The sequence below is a fragment of the Micropterus salmoides genome, unplaced genomic scaffold (genome assembly GCF_014851395.1).
Source record: "Micropterus salmoides isolate LMB-PRFRI ecotype aquatic unplaced genomic scaffold, ASM1485139v1 Ms_hic_scaffold_19, whole genome shotgun sequence".
In the NCBI taxonomy this organism is placed as follows: Eukaryota; Metazoa; Chordata; class Actinopteri; order Centrarchiformes; family Centrarchidae; genus Micropterus; species Micropterus salmoides.
The window spans coordinates 9,438,728-9,457,516 of NW_024041039.1; the positions used below are offsets into that span (position 1 = coordinate 9,438,728).

Consider the following 18,789-nt stretch of genomic DNA (forward strand, 5'->3'; position numbering starts at 1 on the left):
TGCTTAACATAATGGTATTTTAAGTGTTTATCCTTCTCAGTACTTTAATGCTACTACATTACCACAATGAAATGAAACTACTTTTATGTATTTCAAATTTCCCTTCTCCCTTCCCAAATTTTTGGGAAGTGGGAGACCTGGGTTCGATTCCTACTGTGAGACATCTACCATGAGTCCCTGAGCAAGACACTTAACCCCTAGTTGCTCCAGAGGCGTGTGACCTCTGATGTGTATAGCAATTGTAAGTCGCTTTGGATAAAAGCGTCAGCTAAATGAATAAATGTAATGTAAATTATAATAAAGTTAAACATTTTGTGAGGTTTCACAAAGAACAGCACATGCATATATTTATACAACGGATTGACATAAATGCAAGATACAGGTAAGTGGGACATATAATTAAGGAGGAAAATAATCAGTAACAGTTTAGTCTGCATTTTAAGTGGTTTTGTCTTTACATTTATAAATAAGTCCAATTTTGTATGAAATATATATTTATAAACAAAAGTATTTAAGTACAGCTTACTTTTACTTTTGTTATTTAATAAACCTAACACTTTGTATGTAGTCATGTAATAAATTACTTTCACTTATAGTAAGGTCCAGGGGTGGAATATAAGTACATTTACTCAATAGTTCTACTCAGAGACAAATATACTTTTTACTTCACTACATTTGTCTGACAGCTTTAGTTACTAGTTAATTTTTTGACACCATTCCTGTCCAGTGAAAACCATTTAAATCCAAATGTTGTGATTTTGAATTTGAATTTTTCTGATAAACTGAAAGATGAAGTTTTCCTTTAAGGTTTGAGAAAATAATCCTACTTGGTAATCTCAAATAAACTATTAAAACCGACCTTAGACCAGCTGGAAACGGGGCTGTTTTTCTGAGCACTTGAAAAGTTTTCTGAGCACTTGAAAAGTTGACTTTTAGAGATACAATATGCGGTTCCCACAGGACAGCAACGCTACAAACATAGTATGACTTTATGGATCATAATGCAGTAGATTAAACTACCCAACAGTATATAAAATATGTAAAATTAGCAGAACCCTACAGCAGAAAAATGCAGTATACACATTGATGCAGCAGAAATACTAATCATGTTGCGTGGATGTTACACAACCTTCTCAAAAGTATCGATAACACTTCACATCCTCTGCACGAACTACTGGTCGGAAAACAAGGTATCTTCAGTTAGTGACTCTTTCAGCTCCCCAGTGATAAGTGGAAGATAAGGACCACTACCGGAAGACATTCCTCCTCCCTCATGCTTGTTTGCCATCTATCTAGTTTTAATCCAATCATTATAGTAAAAGACTGACATGGAACATTTACTGCCCTATGAGTACTTTTACTTTTGGTACTTTTAAGTACATTTTGCTGATAATAACATACTTTTACTTAAGTAAGGGTTTGAATACAGGACTTTCACTTGTATTAAAGTAGTGTTATATTACTACTTTTACTTAAGTTAATGATCTGAATACTTCTTCCACCACTGGCAAAGTCACCGCCCTCCAAACATGTTTATTTATTTATTTATTTTTTAATTTAGTACTAATTGTAGGTACAAACTAAAGTGAACTGTTGTGTGTAAAATCCGGATTTTTGTGTTATCTCATGAATGCGGCATGTGTGCAGTTCACGGACCGCCCTGAGCGGACACGTCACCGCCGTCACGCAGACTGGGAAGCGACTGACAGTTTGTCCGACCACTGCGGAGGTTTGTTGATACCCGTAGCTCGCGGCTGAACTTTGCCTCATTGGCCCGTGTTTGTTAAACTTCGCCTCGGTGGATATGTGCCATGTCCTTCAACGTGTCGCCCGCTTCGCTGCCTTGCTGGAGTTGAGGTGTTTACAAGAATCAGTGTAAAGTTACATCAAGGTGAACTGCCGCTTGTGCTTTGCACGATGCTCGCTGAGCTGAGAGGACTTCTGTTGTAAAGTTGGTGAGTAGAAGTTAAATTTCCCTACATGTTTCATATATTCAGGCCATTGCTTAATTTATCTTGTTTGTTTTAAACTTTTCAGCGTGCATGATTTTTCCTTTCTGCTCTCTTATCACACACAAGTTAATATTGCACTTTTATCAGTGTTTGATTAGCATGCTATGGATATGGAGTCATGCTTTTATCCCACAAGCATGGGAACATGAACTGATGAGCTGCTCAGCTTTACTCCTCCATCACTCCCCACAGCCTAAAAGCAACCTGTACCTGCAGAGACCGTTACCTTTGCTCCTGGCCCTGTGGGTCTGAACAACAACACCACCACCATGACAGGTGACATGGTGGTCTGGAGGGGTCTGACCTGGGTGAAGCAGGCGGCCAGCAGAGCCCCACCCGGCGGCCTGCACGGCACCGGGAACCAGAGGCTGGTAAACTTCCATCACGCCACCGGATCAGCAAGGGTGAGTAAGTCAGCCGTGATTTTGCCAGCTGCAGAGTGGGGTAGAGTTTCACCCACATGCAATCCAGATACCTTCTCTGTCTGTTTCTGCCACCATCACCTCATCAACAAAAGTGATCAGAGCTGTGAGGAAGATGATGATGGAATAGAAGACAGGATAAGGGAAGGATTTAACTGATGAGGACTTTAAAGTCTGATACGTTTGCATTTATTCATTTAGCTGAGGACCAAAGTGACTTACAGTTGCTATTTTTATGTCTGGAGCAACTAGGGGTTAAGTGTCTTGCTCAGGGACACAGTGGACGTGTCACATAGCAAAAAACAAAAAAGACAAGTGTTTCCATCTGAATTTTGTACTTCGCAGTGAAGTAAATCTTCCAAAACATCATTTGGACCAGTGGTTCTCCACCTTTTTGGCTCTTGACCCCTTAAAATCAAGCAGTGTCTACTTGTGAACCCTTGCAATTGATTTAAATGATTGGAGGACACTAAAATGCAACTAGAATCACAAATTCTTAGATAAGTTCTAACATCTTGCGGCAAGTTCTTTTTCCATATCTTGCTTCCGATGGCTGATCCTGAAAACTTTATCAGATATAATATCACATCAGAGTTTAACAAAACAGACAGTCTCTGACTCTAGTTTGTTGACAAGCCAATTTCGTCAATGGTTGGATTAACCTTCTGGAGGTGTTCATGGTGAAAAGTTGTTGTTGGACTTATGTTGGCTCCCATTATACACTGCAGCTACATTATTCTTTTTATCCAGAATCCAAAAAGTCCTCTTGAGCTGATAATATTGGTCGATCAACAGATTTGGCTTCTTGAAGAATTTTTATAAGGACTTGTTTGACATTTTATCAAATGTGCTTATTTGTTGTTTTTTTTACTAAGAGTTGGATGAGAAGATCGATGCCCTATCATGTCTCTACTGTGAATATGAAGCTACAGCTAGCAGCTGGTTATCTTAGCTTAGCATAAAGACAGGAAATTGGTCTGCCTCTGTCCAAAGGCAACAAAATTCTCCTACCAACACCGTTTTTTTTTTTTTGTTGCACGGATTAAAGGATAATTTCATTGTTTTTAAACCTGGGCCCTATTTTCACATATTTTGGAGGAAGATGCCGGTGGAAACATCTCTCTCTCCTCTCACAAGATTTCAGAGCGATTTTCCTCTGTGTAAAACTAAGGGAGTCACTTTTAGTGATCCTTTCCATGATGTTGTCAGACCCCTCGTGTAACAGTCTGAGCCTGTCAGTGGCACAAATAAGTACTTTTTGTGGATGTAATCTTGGGCACAATTGCCCCAAAGGCTGAAGCCATCTACTGAAGAGATACAAAATGTTTTTGTACCTCCTAGTCATTTCAACACCAAAATATGGGAAAATAGGGCCCAGGTTTAAAAACACAGAAATTACCCTTTGAACAAATTACACATAATGTGTTAATATGTGAGTTTTAGAGGTGTAGGAAGGTGGATTTTGACAGAGCCAGGCTAGCTGTTTCTCTCTGTTTCAAGTCTTTGTGCTAAGCTAAGCTAAGTAACCTAAGCTAAGCTAAGCTAAGCTAACTGGCTGCTGGCTGTAGCTTCATTTTTACCGGACAGACGTGAGAGTGCTTTTGATCTTCTCATCTAACTCCGGGCAAGAATGCGAACAATTTCCCAAAATGTTGACCTGAATCCTTTAACACCTACTCATATAAATCATGTTTTGTCATCCAGGGGACGTTTAACAGACAGCAAGAAGTCTGTGTCCACAGAGCCACAGCAGCACAGTTTCACAGACACTTGACAGCGGGGGCTTGCTTCAGTAACTGTTTCATTGGACGTGTTAATAACGGACAGGGGACCTGCAGTGGAAGACTGAGCGCTAAACGTCTAAAGTACCACAGGGACTGGTCACAACGACTGTTTTCTGGACATACAAGGTTATTTAACCAGGACAACTCCACAGTGGGGCGGCTGACAACAGAGGACATTGATAAAGCAAGAAACGCCAAGAAAACAGAATTCAAGCAACATAAGCAAGTGGTATCCACTCTAACATCTTTTTAAAAAAAATATGTGTTAAACAATATTGATCAATACTCCTTAATTCTGTGTTGTGCTTATTGTGACTGCATTGCACAGGTGCATTTTGTTTGTCTTTTGTCCTACAAGTTGAGTTCTTGTATTTCAGCTCAGTGATAAAGCCAGAGAGAGGAAGGTTCCCGTCACACGAATAGGAAGGCTGGTGAATTTTGGAGGTAGGTATGTTTACAGGTTACATTTTTATAAATTTTTTTTAACTTCACTGACCTGTAGTTCAGTTTTCAGAGCTTAATCTATTTCAGCTTTTATTTTCTTTCTTAAATTTTAAACACGCCCTGCAGAGTTTTCTTTTCAACCAACAAAAGTTATGTGCAGCGGCCGGCTGTGGCCCGGGGTAGAGCGAACGTCGGTGGTTCGATCCCCAGCTATCCCCAGTGTGCATGTTGATCCAAGGCAAGATCCCAACCCCAAATTGCGCCCATCCCCCATTAATGTTTATTTTTTGTTTTGATGAGCAGTTGGCACCTTAGCCTCTGCTCATCAGTGTATGAATGTGATGTAATGTAAAGACTAGAAAGGCGCGATACAAATACAGAGCATTTACCATTTATGTTTACATTCAGTGTATTTCACGAAAACGCACTGTATCACTGAATCCTTGGGGGGTGTCGAAATAATTTCCTTCCTCTTTAAAAACAGTACATTACAAACTAATGTTCAAGAACTCCACTGAAGTTTTAGTTCATTTTTTAAAATTCCATGTGTTGGAGCGGAAACAATTAGTCGATTAGTTGAAATTAATCTGCAGCAAATTTGATAGTTGACCGTTTAAGTCATTTAAAAGTAAAAATTACAAAAAATTTATTTTATTAAAAATTAAAAATAAACTTTAAATAAATCTAAACGATACATTTAGAAAACAGGCAGCAGGCTATATAACTGCAAATGAAATAACCCAGGATCTTGGATCTTTGGAGCACAGTCAAGATGATTTTAATAATCTTAAACACACTCCATCTTCCAACTGTTTTTGACACGAGTTGCGTAAGTGATTGAGCTGGCACTTCCTCCAGAGAAGGAGGGGCTCATGGGAGACTAACGAGTCTCTGCAGGATGTCAACACAGCAGAGTTTTGTAATTTGGTGTGAAGTCACGCTACTAAAGACATCATTTGCTATATATTTCAATCAAGTTTTGTAAGTAGTGGTTGATTATTTTTATTTCTTCCTTATACAAAGAAGTGGTTGAACATCATAGTTTAATTCTGGGTTTAGTTGAGAGGTTTTGCATTGATGACCAAGTCATTAGTTGTGCAGAGCTGGGCTCAGATTGTGGGAAGTGCTGACGTGCTCCTTCACAGAACTGGAATTGCGGAGGATCAATAGCTGAGAAAATGTTTCGGGGACATGCCAGACTCCTATTGTAAAACCTGTTGTCAGCTATCTTCTACTTATCAAAAGGGGAGCACGCTTACAGTACTATCAATTGTTTCTTCCCCTTTTTTCTTGGCCTTAATTTATCCCTGACCTCTAAAGGGCCCTGATTGTTACCCTGAGAAATGAGCTGCCTCTGGTTACTGATTGCTGTTATCAAATCCTTTTTTGTTGCATGCAGAGTAAGGCTTTGGTCAAGTAAACACTGTGGCCACATTGGCCACATTCAGATTGATAACATCAGCTTCAATTTGTGAAGTGCCTCGCTCTTCAAAGAGAACCACTTTTACATTTCAGAAAACTATATATTTTATTACTGGATTATAATAAGTGATGCATAATGTGTAAGCTTCACTAATGTTGCAGCTGGTCCAGCTACTTATATACTATATATACTTATATTGCATATACTGCACAGTATATTATATTAATGTAATTTATTTGTTGATTTATATTTTTATTAATAATCTAAAACTGCAAAGTAACAAGTAACTAAAGCTGTCAAATAAATGTAGTTGAGTAAGAATTACAATATTTGCCTCCAAAATGTAGTGGAATGGAAGTGTGTGTGTGTGTGTGTGTGTGTGTGTGTGTGTATATATATGTGTATATGTATATATAATAATTTTTTATATTATTTTTTATGTTTCAGGTTTGGCAGTTGGACTCGGCATTGGGGCGATCGCTGAAGTGGCCAAGAAGACTTTTAAACCCCAACAACAAGGTGATGACAGGAAGATTTTTGTTTTATTGGAGGCTTCGGGAGTTAGGAATGTTTTTAGATTTTAATGATGATGTTATGACAATAAAGGCTAACATAATCACTCTTCATGTAGGGTTGGGTGTGTTGGTCCTAAGAGGCTGTAGTATCTAACTCGGTCTACATTTTATGTCACATATCATTTAAACATGAGGACTGCATACACTTCAAATTTAAGATATTGAGCTATTCATTATATGTAAACTTGTATTTGTTTATTGTTTACTCTGAAGTTCCCGTTAGCTTAAGATGTAGAAATCAGTTAATGTAACTGGTGTTCACATTATATAAAGGTGTCACAGCTTAGGAAATAATCATTATTTTTACATCATGAACATGAAAACATTTACAGTAAATTTCAGACTAAAAAAAGTAAGAAAAAAGTTTGTCACACACTGATGACTGGGCGATTAGGATAAAATGCTTTCTCAACTGTCCCAACTGAAAAGATAACAAAACAGGAATGTTTGTTTTAGGTATGTGACAAATAAAGGTTCCTCATCATACTGATACTATTAATCACTCTTGCAACATTGTCCACAAAGTAAGTAGTATCACAAAATCTCTGAAGATAAATAACTTTTTGACATCTTATATTATATATCGTCATACCACCAAATCCTACAGACAACTTGCATTAAAAATATATGTAAAGGTTAATTTCCTTTCTTTAACACATCCTAACGTTTTTTCTTCTGGGCAGATTGTGATAAAGTAAATAATAAAGTAATAAAGTTCCTGTGCTTATATATAGTAGTGAACATTAAATTACCATTACTACTAGATTGAAATACTGTAGATGAATTAAAAAAAATAAAACTATCATATGCATAGTTGAAATACAATATTACCTGTGGTGTGTGTGTGGTTTTTTTTTTTTTTTTTTTTAGGTGGGAAAAAAAAATCCATACTGGACTCGAGTGCTTTCCTCTCTGAGGCCAACGCTGAAAGAATTGTTCGGACGCTCTGCAAAGTCCGAGGTGCTGCTCTAAAACTTGGACAGATGCTCAGTATTCAAGGTGAGGTGTCATCAAAAACGTACTTGGTTGGATCTAAATCATCTCATATGCAGAAATGATTCTTCAGTGACTCAGTACAAACTGAGACAAGGACCCCACAAACACTGCTGAGGCATGTTATGGACAGTGAATGCACGTTCCAGTGTGCAAATAAAGGTTCAGCACAGACAGTAAACTGTTGCTCCAGCTTCCCAACAGGACTTCATCATGTTTCTAATTCGCTGACAAACAAACGAGATCCCTTCACCACCAGGGAAATGTCATCACCTAAAATAAACCTCGGGCCAGCTGAAAACAATAAGTGCCATTCCAGTTGAGCTATTGTAGGCAGCCGAGGCTAAACTGACACTGCGGTCTGCCGATTTTAAACGGCACACTTACTGTACAGTGTGGTTATGCTCTTGGACGGCCACAGCCCCAGTTTGTGCTTCTCGTGTAATATCATTACAGTTGAGTCACAGAGTAAAGCATTTGATTTTCTGAAAGATAAAACCCTGGCGATGTTTCAAAAACCAGCAAGGTCGTTCCACTCTTGCTGCTGTTTTGAAGGTGTTTCCAGAACCCCCACTGATTTAAAAACCCATTGTCAGTGTTTCAAAGATGGCGGCCTGATGTGACAAACTGCATATTCTTACTCAGATTGTAAGATTTATAGACACAGTTAGAAAGTTTTGTTATCAGGTGTCTTTTATCTCCATTAATGGTGAGTTTCAGAGTTAATTCTTGACCTTGAAATTTGATAAAATCTTCTTCCCTCTGGTTCCATTTTAGTAATAGCAGTTATAGAGCTTTTGATTGTATCTAGATCTTCATTGGCAGATGGCATGTAGCTGAAACAATTCATGACGTAACCACTATTTTGATTAATTATTATCATCAACTAGTTTGACCTTCTCAGTTGCTGATTTTCTTTCTCTGACATTGCAATATGTTTTCCATTTAACATAAAGGTTTAATGCAATTTCATCATTCGAGTATCAAGAGCATCATCAGCTTTAGAATAACAGGACACGTCATAGTTCATTAGCAGCTAAATTTCCAATATGCTGTTGTTATTCTTTTACATTAAAGGTGCAATGTGCAAGATTTGGCCAGAGTTTTAGTTTGAAACATTCAGAAAATGAACTAACATTATTGACAGAAGGTGAAGAAGGGTTCTGACGTTATGTCAAAGCCGTCTACGTCACTTAGCTTTTTTTTTTGTTTGTTTAATAAATAAACAAAATAATCTCAGAACTTGTCAAGAAAAAAAAAAAAAGATTCTTACACCTATTGAATGCCGTAGAGATGGAAAGAGAATTTCAACAAATATAACAAAAACAAATTAAAACTCACTCCCTTGTCTCCACAAAATGAGCAAGGAGATATAAAACGTCCAGCTACAGTAACAGTTTTCTGCGTTTCTTAGACTTTCAGCAATATATCTTTCAAAAAACAATAACTGTTTTAAACAACAACAGTTAATAGTATGTATTTTTACTCTGTTTGTCTTTTATTTTCTCTCCTCTCAGATGACGCCTTTATTAACCCTCAGTTGGCCAAAATCTTCGAGCGTGTTCGACAGAGTGCAGACTTCATGCCGTCTAAACAGATGATGGTACAGTACGGGTTGCTGAAGTTAACAACAGAAACTCATTAAACTGAGTTCACAGATGACACAACGTCCCTTCTCTCTGCAGAAAGCCATCTGCAGTGACCTCGGCCCAAACTGGAGAGACAAGCTCGAGTACTTTGAGGAAAAGCCGTTTGCAGCAGCATCTATCGGTCAGGTGCATTTGGCGAGACTGAAGGACGGCAGAGAGGTAGCCATGAAAATTCAGGTGAGAGGAGTGTTTGTACAGAGATAAAAACACAGAAGTAAACTATGACAAAATACAAAAATGACACAATCAAATCTGTCCTTTCAGTACCCTGGAGTTGCCAAAAGTATCGACAGCGATGTGAATAATATCATGACTGCTCTGAGTTTAAGCAACGCTCTGCCTGAAGGTAACATTGTTGGAGTTTTTCCATATCATTTTTATGATAACAGCTGGTATTGTCTGATGTCAGTAATCTCTGCTATTGTCAATAGACTTTCCTACATAAGCAGCATAAATGTCCTGATTTTCAGTTGTTTGACAATTGCCCTCCTTTCACAGGTCTGTTTCCTGAGCACCTCATTGAGGTTATGAGCCGTGAGCTGGCGCTGGAGTGTGATTACATAAGAGAGGCGAAATGTGCCAAAAAGTTCCAGTGAGTTGTTACCACATATTCTTACTACATATTACAGCATTGATCCTTACTGTGTATCAGCGGCTTCCAACCTTTTTTTAACTCCCATTAATGTGAAGCAATACTTGCTTCTGATTCCTCATCATGGATTGGACATCACCAAAGCAGTACAAAAGTGCATAAAATAAAATAAAAGAACCTGTGTTCTCGCTCACTAACGACTACTAGCTACTATGTCCCTAACTACCTATCAAAGTATGACAGTAAAGTCTTAAACAACGTGCACAATTTCTAGGTTCTGGGGATGTTATGCTCTATAGTTCTCCATGCAACAAGAGTGAAACTATTTCCTCTCACAGATCACAGAAGCAACTGATGAAAGATGAGCCATGAAATTTAAGTTTGTGCCTAAATAAAAGGTGGGATACATAAGAAGGTGCTAAACCGTGAAGAGCTTTAAAAACAAGTAAATGTACTATATAATTAGTTCTAAATGCTACAGCAAGCCAGTGCAGAGAAGCTAAAACTGGAGTGATGTTCTCTCATTCCAGTTTTACGTAAAACTCTTGCTGCCGCATTTTGTTATAGTTGCAGCCTATTAATAGGGGATTACAATAGTGCAATCGTGAAAAAAACACGCACAACATTTTGGCATCTTCCAAGGCGAGGAAGGGTCTTACACACTGACAATGTTTATTAACTGAAAAAATGCAACCTTTGTCAAAACTCAGACAATCAGGACACACAGGTTTTTCACAACGTTCTTTTCCTTCACAGCCAGATATTTTAATATATTAGAAATAATTTATTTTTGTGTGTTTGTGCCGACTATAAGAATTTCTGTCTTGTCCTTATTCAGTTTAGGGAAATTTCCACTCGTCCAATGCTGGCCATGTTCTAGTGTGCACCAGGACACTCCTTTAGCTGTTGACATTTTTATTACATATTTGAGGGTCGGGGTTCAGATGTCTTTTTAACTTGCGTTTGTTTGGCAGAGAGCTGCTGAAAGATCACCCGTTCTTCTATGTTCCTGATGTGATTGACGAGCTGAGCAGCCCGCATGTCCTCACTACAACGCTGGTGCCCGGTTTCCCTCTGGACCAGGCCACTGACCTCTCTCAGGAGCTCAGGAATGAGGTCTGACCGCCGTGATCTCCACACCGCTAATAGTACAATTTACACGTGTGCACTGCCAAGACGTCGCCCTGTTTTGGAAGTGCGACATGCCAAATGCAGATTTATGCCACCTTTTAAAACCCTGGAGTCATGTCAGCACCTCGCAGAGCTTATCGTGTTTCACTTGTCATTATTTTAGTGTCATTACACACAATTAATCAGTTAATAATAATACTCGACAAGCACTGTTTTTATAAACAAATTTATTTAAGACTTTTGTTCTTTCTCCTCCTTTGCTTCTGCCAGATTTGTGAGCAGATCTTGATATTATGCTTGAGAGAGCTTTTTGAGTTCAGATACATGCAGACAGATCCAAATTGGTCCAACTTCTTCTTTGATCCACAAGCTCACAAGGTAAGTTTGTCTCAATGACATCATATGCACATTGTCAGTACAATATCAAATACCCCCCCCCCCCCCCCTTTTCCCTGATGCCTGTTTTTCTGTTTCATGTCTCCAGGTTGCACTGTTGGATTTTGGAGCTACACGGGGATTTGATAAGAGTTTCACTGACACCTACATTGAGGTGAGAAGCTGCAGAAATGTAGAATGAAAAAATTGTCATTTGCATTTACAGTATTATTATAGTTTGTGTAATGACACATTTTGTCATTACTACATACTAGATTATTGTTCTTACAAGAAACATTTATTTTTATAAAAACATGATTTTATCTTGTTATATCACAAAACATTCCCATTATCACACAAAATCTCATTATATCATGATATAAATCCAGTCAATACCTAAAGAGAGTATTGAAGCCTAAAATCGTCCAACTAAATTGACAATGTCCGCTTAACCCCTTGACGCCTGAATTTATTTTACAATAAAAAAAAATAACAAAAATTATTTGTGTTTTCATTTGCTTTCAAGCTGATGTTAAATTAAGTGAAGATTGTTAATTTGTCTCATCAGATTATTAATGCAGCTGCAAATCGTAACAGAGAAGGTGTCCTGCAGAAATCCAGAGAGATGAGGTTCCTCACAGGATACGAGTCAAAGGTAATGCACACAAACATCTTCACTATATACCACAGCAGTGGTGGTAACAGTGTGTAATTACAGTAATATTCAGTCAGGGATTTAATGTTAAGAGGAGCTGTGTGCTGATTGATGGTTCTCAGCACTGCTGGTTTTCTGTCCTACTATTAACTTTATTGACTAACCTGAATTCTTCTGCTCTTGAGGTATAAAAGGGTCCTAGAGGATAAAAAACAGCTCTGAGTCCTTCTGCAGAAACTTCCCCTCTTTAAACTTGGTGGTGAAAGAAGTACTCAAACCAGAATGTAAAAATGCATTTGAAATTCTAGGTACTTGTAACTGTCTGTCTGTAACTACTGTACTGTCTAATGTGCTGAGAGTCTGCAGGGTTTGTGTTTTTCAGACAAATAGCAGTTGATTGTAGTAATGAGCACACATTCAAACAGACGAGAAATTAATCAGTGAAATGACCTGAATGTAAAACCTGCACAGGTGGCCGTTTCCACCAAAATGAAATATTATTTTAATTATAATTGCATTCTGTGTACTACTTTTTTCAGACATGTGAACCAGCAGAGCGTTCAATCACTTTTTATTTATTCAAGGAGTATTAAGTCCTTTATTGACCTCTACTGCCAACCAGGAGCAATTGCAACAACAGAACTTGTAGTTACTCGTTCACCGAGCCCCTTAATGTAGAGTTTTTGCATTAAAGCCTGTTGATTAACTGCTGTGTCCTGTAATAAGGCTATGGAGAACGCCCATGTGGACGCAGTGATGATCCTCGGGGAGGCCTTCTCCTCTGAGGAGCCCTTTGACTTTGGAGCTCAGAGCACCACCGAGCGCATCCACAGCCTCATCCCTGTGATGCTGAGGGAGCGACTCACACCGCCTCCTGAGGAGACGTACTCCCTCCACCGCAAGATGGGCGGCTCTTTCCTCATCTGCTCCAAACTCAAAGCCCAAATACCCTGCAAGAACATGTTCCAGGATGCCTACAACAACTACTGGAAAGGGGGACGCCCCGAGGTGACAAACTGAAGCTGAAGATGTTTTCAAAAAGGCTTGTTGAAACCAGGATTTTCTTGCCATGTTTGTGGTATGTTGGACAATTTAACTCACACGTTCTTACCTGTGAGAATATGTATGTGCCGCCTGGGCCAGATCATGTCCAGATGTTACAAAGTTTTGGGGTTCTGTGGCCTGCTCTTCTGACTCATCAAGTAAACTGATATGACAACATAAAAAAATCTGAATAGTGCCTATTAAGAACAAGTTCATATCTGTGTGCTTCTTATTGCGTCGCTCATTTTGACTATGACTCCCATCCAGACTAAGATGAACAAAGGAATGTGTTATGATTATTTGCACGTATTGTTTGAATGAATTTGTTGTGCAACTGTACAACCTAGTAATTATGTGTCTTTATGGTTTGAGGAACTGTATTTCCGTCTGACCAGGATTTGTCAGTTGAAATAAATTGACAATGATGTTGCAAAAACAAATCCGCATCAAAGATTTGTACATTTCTTAAAATGCAGAAGGAGGAAAATCAACTTTTGTGGAAGCTTAAAATATCATTATTAATAAGTAAACTTCAAAACATGTGCTCTGGCTATGTTTATAATAGTGCAAAACACAAAGATCTATGCAAAGAAGGAGGTCCTTCTAATAGTCAGACATTCTGCTGCTTTATAAATAAAAATGTATTCTTGATGTAAACAGTGCCACAAACACCTGATATTTACAAATGTTCAGTTGCACCATTAACTGGTCAGATTGGGGGCGAGTAGGAGGCTGTTAAGCAGGAAGCCTCTGCTCTGTCACCCGTCTCCACAGTCATCCTTTTAGCGCTGCACTTGGATTGTGATGCTGGAGAAGCCAAACTCGGAGCGCAGGAGCTTCGTTGCCTTCATGAGGACGAGCTGTGTGTCAGCATCTTTTTCTGAGGATACAAACACAGGCGACATTTTCAAACAGTTCTGGTTTACAATAATCATAAACACATATCATCAGTAGCCTACTTGGCTAGCCTCAAACCAGCTGTTTTTATGGCGTCAAATTTATATCAAGTGGTGTGTGAGTAAAACATCCACTCGAGCAAATTATATTATTTCACACGCGCAAAAATGAACCTTCCCGCTGGCACGATAAAGTACTTGCGCACAAATTCAACAATCAAGAGTTGCACAGGTAGCTGTAAGCGAGTGCACGGCATGCTCTCATAGGTTAACTCTGCTTGGGGGCGAAAACCAAGGTGATCACGTTTAAAGTGGCCAATCATAACCTCCTTGGTTTCTGCCCACAAATTGTCAAAAGTCATGTAGCAAGCGAGCAGAATTCCACTGTGCAAGTAGAGTTAACTTATGACAGCATGCCATGCGCTCGATGCCAGCTACCTGTACAACTCTTGGTTGTTGAATTTGTGCGCAAGTATTTTATCATGCCAGCAGGAAGTTAAATTTTTACGCGTGAAATAAAATAATTTGTTCGTGAGCATGTTACCTCCCCCAACCCTCTGTCAGATAATAGTCTACACAGGTATTACATTTCCGCAGCCTCTATTTGACTAGTTACTTCACTGCTGCACACAACATCCTCCACACCCATACGGTTTGTGGTAGGAATTAGTAATATTGATTTTGCCTCCACCTGTGGCCACGTGGACAGAAAGTAAAGAATGAGTCATGTTGAGGCTCCACATGTGCAAACTGTGAACAGCCACAACTCCTCTCACAGACAGCAGAAGCTCCTTCACAGTGTTGAAGCTGATGTCCTGAGGAGCGCCTGTAGAAAACAGAGATGACATTCAGTGCCAGTTAACACACAAACTGTGGTCAGTACAACAATGTCGCTACAGGTAGAGGAAAAGTGTGTTTACCTTCCATCAGTATTCTGAAAACATTCTTTGTGACTGGAATTGTTGTTACAAGAACAAGAACTGAAAACAGGAACGTGCAAATTGGATCTGCTACTTTATATTCAGGCTGTGAGGAAAACAGAAATGTGATTTAAAAAAAACAAATAAACCACAAAATAAAGCTTGAAGGTTTCCTGGAGTCTGCATAGACTCACACGGTCTATCTTGTGCCTCTGGCACAACAAGTTTGTTGTACCCACTTTCAGGAAATTAAAAGGAAAGTTTATTAAAATAATTTTCTTTACAATTTGTCTTATCATAACTCAGTGTTTAAAGTATGAGGCTGGTGTTATTCTATATTTTTCTTCTTCAAATGCCATGAAAAGACCAAAACCGCCAACATGTTTAGTCTGTGTCTCAATACTTTCTGACTTCCCTTCTCACCACTTGTTCCTAATAAAGATAAATCTTCAATACATTACCATTCTAACATATAATATGATATAAGAGACATCATAATATAAAGTTGTTGGTATTTTAAAGCTAAATAATTTCCTAAAATAGCTGGGCTTTTAGCAAACAATCAAAAAGAGGGAAATACTGCACTTGTTGGGGACTATTTTCAGCTGAGGATCAATACACAATGTGCTTTAGTGAAGCAAGTGATGTGTTTTTAATACTTTTTGCTCTCTGCTGGCAAAGAGGTAAAACCTATATCAGAGTTTTGCTATACAGACGTGTTAGTAAAATCAATTCACAGTTGGTTTTGATCTTCATTGGATCAAAACTTTATACTTTGTTATAAAGTAATAACATCCCTATCAGCCTCAGCTGTACTTTGGATTTACTGTTAACTAGCTAATGCTAGCATGCCAACACACTAAACAGATATGTTGAACATGGTAAATATTAAATTTGCTTAGCCTTCATATGTTCCGTATTGTTACTGTGAGCATGTTAGCGTGCTGATGTTAGCGTGCTGATGTTAGCATTTAGCTAAGTACCCACAAGTAGTAAGTAGCTACAAGCATGGCTGTAGACTCTTAGTATGGTCTCTGTTCAAATACTTTACAAGTACTTTTTAGTTCAGTTGCAGAGATGTTGACCCCTTTTAGTGTTTTGGCTGACACTGACCCACAAGTGGATGATGGTGGCAGCCAGCAGGACTCCGACACTTTGCACCAGATCTCCCACCACGTGGACGAAAGCTGCCTTTACACTTGCGTTGCCGTGGCTGTGATGGTGGTGGCCATGCCCCCAACGTTTGTCCTTCTGCAGCTGGCTGGCGGGAAAGCCGTGACTGTGGCCATGTGAGGCCCCAGACTGATGGAGAATCAGGACCATCCTTAAAAAAAAAAGAAGGTCATAATTAGTTTTTAGAACAGCGTCTGACTGCTGCTGACCACCCTCTAAACAAAATAATCCTGATGGTGAGCTCATGGTACTCACAGGACATTGACCGCCACAGCGCAACCTGAAGTTATCAGCATGATCTGACTGTCGATGTCGTAGTCTCCGTCAGTGATCCTCTGAACGGCTGATATGACCAACATTGCTGTCAAAGCCCAGATGGACATGACTGACAGCAACATGCCCAGAATCTCTGGTTAACACAACAAGTGAGAGAGTCATACTACACATAAATATTATACATTATATAGAATTAATTAATTTAAATGTGGTAATAGGGCAAATACTTTTTATTCATGATACAGTTGTCGTAAAGCAGATTTTGTAGTCTAGTTGATTGAAAATGATGAAATAATTTATTTATAATAAGTGTATTAGGTTTAACTATCTAGAAGCTCAGTGACCACAAAATATTAATACGTTTTAGGAAGCAGTACAGTTATAAGATGGCAAAGTCACCTTTAATATCAAATAAACAGGAAACTGTGAAAGAGCTGTGGTCTGTAAAGGAAATTATTAAGAGGCTTGAAAAAAAGCTTCATTCAGCAAAAACTCAAATATTTCAAATCAAAGAAATCCTAACATCACAGTATTTATTGAACCAGCTGTAAAGTACATTTTTCAACACAAAAGGTCTAAATTTTATGTTTCAACCCCTTCTCTACACTGGGAAATACTGACTACTTTATTTTTGTAGGCATTAAAATAGTCAAATTTAAATATACTGAGTGTAAAGATACTTGAATCAGCTTATGAAATTCCCGACATGCATTTGTTGGTTTAAAACAGCAGATTCAAACTCCCCTGGGTTGCTCAACTCCCAATCTCACCTGCTCGATGCCACCCAAAGGTCATGTCGTGTGTCTGAGGCCTGGATGACAGCCACAGAGAGAAGATGCTGATCATGATGCTGCCAAAATCAGTCAGAAGATGTGCTGCATCTGTCATGATGGCCAGACTGCCAGCTGCGTATCCACCTGCGGAGAGAAGAAATCCCTGCAGACTGTCAACAGAAGATGGTATGTATCAGTGTGAATGTGTGTGTGTGGGGGGGGGGTTGTATTACTATATTCAAGTGGTCCAATAAGATGAAACTGAGTTTATATTTCAAAACAAGTCCTTTTTAGCTAATAAGAGATTTCAGACATTTTTTGCCTCAGTTTGACCATTGTATTGTACTTGCACAAGTACAAATTTGAGGTACTTGCATTAGTATTTCCATTTTACTTTACACTTCTACTCAGAGGCAAGTATGGTGGTTTTCACTCTACTACATTTGTCTGACATCTTTAATTACTCTTCAGATTACAATTTTCCATACCATGCATCTTCACAAAGCTGAAAACATACGGTAAATGGTCTGTATTTATAGTCTTCCGACCACTCAAAGCGCTTTTACAATACAGTACGTTACTTTCACAAACATTCATACACTGAGCTCGAACGGAAACTAATATTCACATACATTCATACACCATACCATACATACCACCAGCCATACATATGTACATATAGTATCTATGTATTGCACCTGGTCAAATTTTAAAAAAATTACTTTGGTAGTGTCATCTATAGGAGTGATCATATCTTACTTTTTTCTTTAGATGCAAAGTAGCAAGAAAATATATATATATAGCTCTCAGATAAAGTTAATGGAGTAAAAAGTTCAAAATGTACAGTAGGCCTACAAGTTCAGTAGTTAAAAGTAGTTAAGTTACTTTCCATCACTGTGACTTTTTCCTAAAGCACATTACAAACACCAAACAGGATCCCTTTTCATTGTCTAGCTAGTATTTGATAAATTTATGACAGCTGAAATCAGTTTTTCATCTCACCAATCACCTCTCCGGTCATGAAAACAAGACTGACAGCGCAGGCGATGAGAAGCTTCCTTCTGGCCAAACATCTGGCGTCACTTTCAGCCCTTAACATCACATTCGTCTCCTGGCAGAGCCAGTCAGGCTGCCCCAGGCCTTCCACACTGGAGGCATCTTCACTAAAATCTGATGGCGAGTCTGAATCATTTTCACCAGGAGAACTCGTCCTGAGAGGAGACAAAAACTAACAAATTATCTTTAAAAACAAAAGTTAGAAAATGATTAAATATTATATTAGTAAATTAAAAACCATCTGTGCTGACACATATGAGATAATTAAAAAATAACAACATACCATCTTAAAGGCTCCAAATGAGTCTCAATCAGATGTTGTTTCTCTGACTCTGTTGATAAGTCCATATGTTCAGTTCACTTCATTCCCTAATGTTTAACTACTGTTTAAGTGAATCTCACAATCTGGTCTAACGTGTTATCTGACAGGGGTGGAGCACAACAGGAGCCAATGGCAGGTTACTGAGCCCAGAGCCACTGGTCACTAACAGCAAACTTAAAATTACGAGACAACTTTATGATATTTCCAGTATCACCCAAGTTTATTTGATCAGACAAACATTAATTTTACAGAAACAAACAGTTTGAAAACATGA

General features: G+C 38.6%; 2 protein-coding genes across 4 annotated transcripts; one reads left to right on the forward strand and one right to left on the reverse strand.

The window, feature by feature from the left end:
- Positions 1 to 1,709: 1,709 nt before the first annotated feature.
- Positions 1,710 to 13,697, forward strand: LOC119910539 (atypical kinase COQ8A, mitochondrial-like). 3 transcript variants are annotated; one of them, XM_038729196.1, is made up of 15 exons: positions 1,710 to 1,955; positions 2,205 to 2,416; positions 4,139 to 4,447; positions 4,596 to 4,662; positions 6,533 to 6,604; positions 7,531 to 7,659; positions 9,171 to 9,256; positions 9,339 to 9,479; positions 9,567 to 9,648; positions 9,801 to 9,894; positions 10,869 to 11,010; positions 11,296 to 11,403; positions 11,510 to 11,575; positions 11,969 to 12,055; positions 12,782 to 13,697. In XM_038729196.1, the coding sequence occupies exons 2-15, from the start codon at positions 2,282 to 2,284 to the stop codon at positions 13,073 to 13,075; spliced, it is 1,812 nt and encodes a 603-aa protein (XP_038585124.1). In that variant the 5' UTR covers positions 1,710 to 1,955; positions 2,205 to 2,281; the 3' UTR covers positions 13,076 to 13,697. The 3 variants fall into 3 exon arrangements, with proteins under 3 accessions (XP_038585124.1, XP_038585125.1, XP_038585126.1); XM_038729197.1 differs by having other exon boundaries at positions 2,229 to 2,416; XM_038729198.1 differs by lacking the exon at positions 12,782 to 13,697 and adding an exon at positions 12,241 to 12,741.
- A 116-nt stretch (positions 13,698 to 13,813) lies between these two features.
- On the reverse strand, positions 13,814 to 18,564 carry LOC119910540 (zinc transporter 2-like). The gene is made up of 8 exons (XM_038729199.1): positions 18,477 to 18,564; positions 18,140 to 18,348; positions 17,135 to 17,281; positions 16,344 to 16,497; positions 16,029 to 16,239; positions 14,916 to 15,021; positions 14,687 to 14,821; positions 13,814 to 13,979 (listed from the first exon to the last, which is right to left on the reverse strand). The coding sequence occupies exons 1-8, from the start codon at positions 18,539 to 18,541 to the stop codon at positions 13,882 to 13,884; spliced, it is 1,125 nt and encodes a 374-aa protein (XP_038585127.1). The 5' UTR covers positions 18,542 to 18,564; the 3' UTR covers positions 13,814 to 13,881.
- Positions 18,565 to 18,789: the final 225 nt, after the last annotated feature.

Coding starts and splice junctions, on each gene's coding strand:
- LOC119910540 (XM_038729199.1), bottom strand. CDS start 18,541: ATGGACTTATCAACAGAGTCAGAGAAACAACATCTGATTGAGACTCAT. Junction 15,022..16,028: donor CCACCATCATCCACTTGTGG/GTCAGTGTCAGC, acceptor TTTTCCTCACAG/CCTGAATATAAAGTAGCAGA. Junction 14,822..14,915: donor TTTCAGAATACTGATGGAAG/GTAAACACACTT, acceptor TGTTTTCTACAG/GCGCTCCTCAGGACATCAGC.
- LOC119910539 (XM_038729196.1), top strand. CDS start 2,282: ATGACAGGTGACATGGTGGTCTGGAGGGGTCTGACCTGGGTGAAGCAG. Junction 4,663..6,532: donor AAGGCTGGTGAATTTTGGAG/GTAGGTATGTTT, acceptor TTTATGTTTCAG/GTTTGGCAGTTGGACTCGGC. Junction 11,404..11,509: donor TTGATCCACAAGCTCACAAG/GTAAGTTTGTCT, acceptor TCATGTCTCCAG/GTTGCACTGTTGGATTTTGG.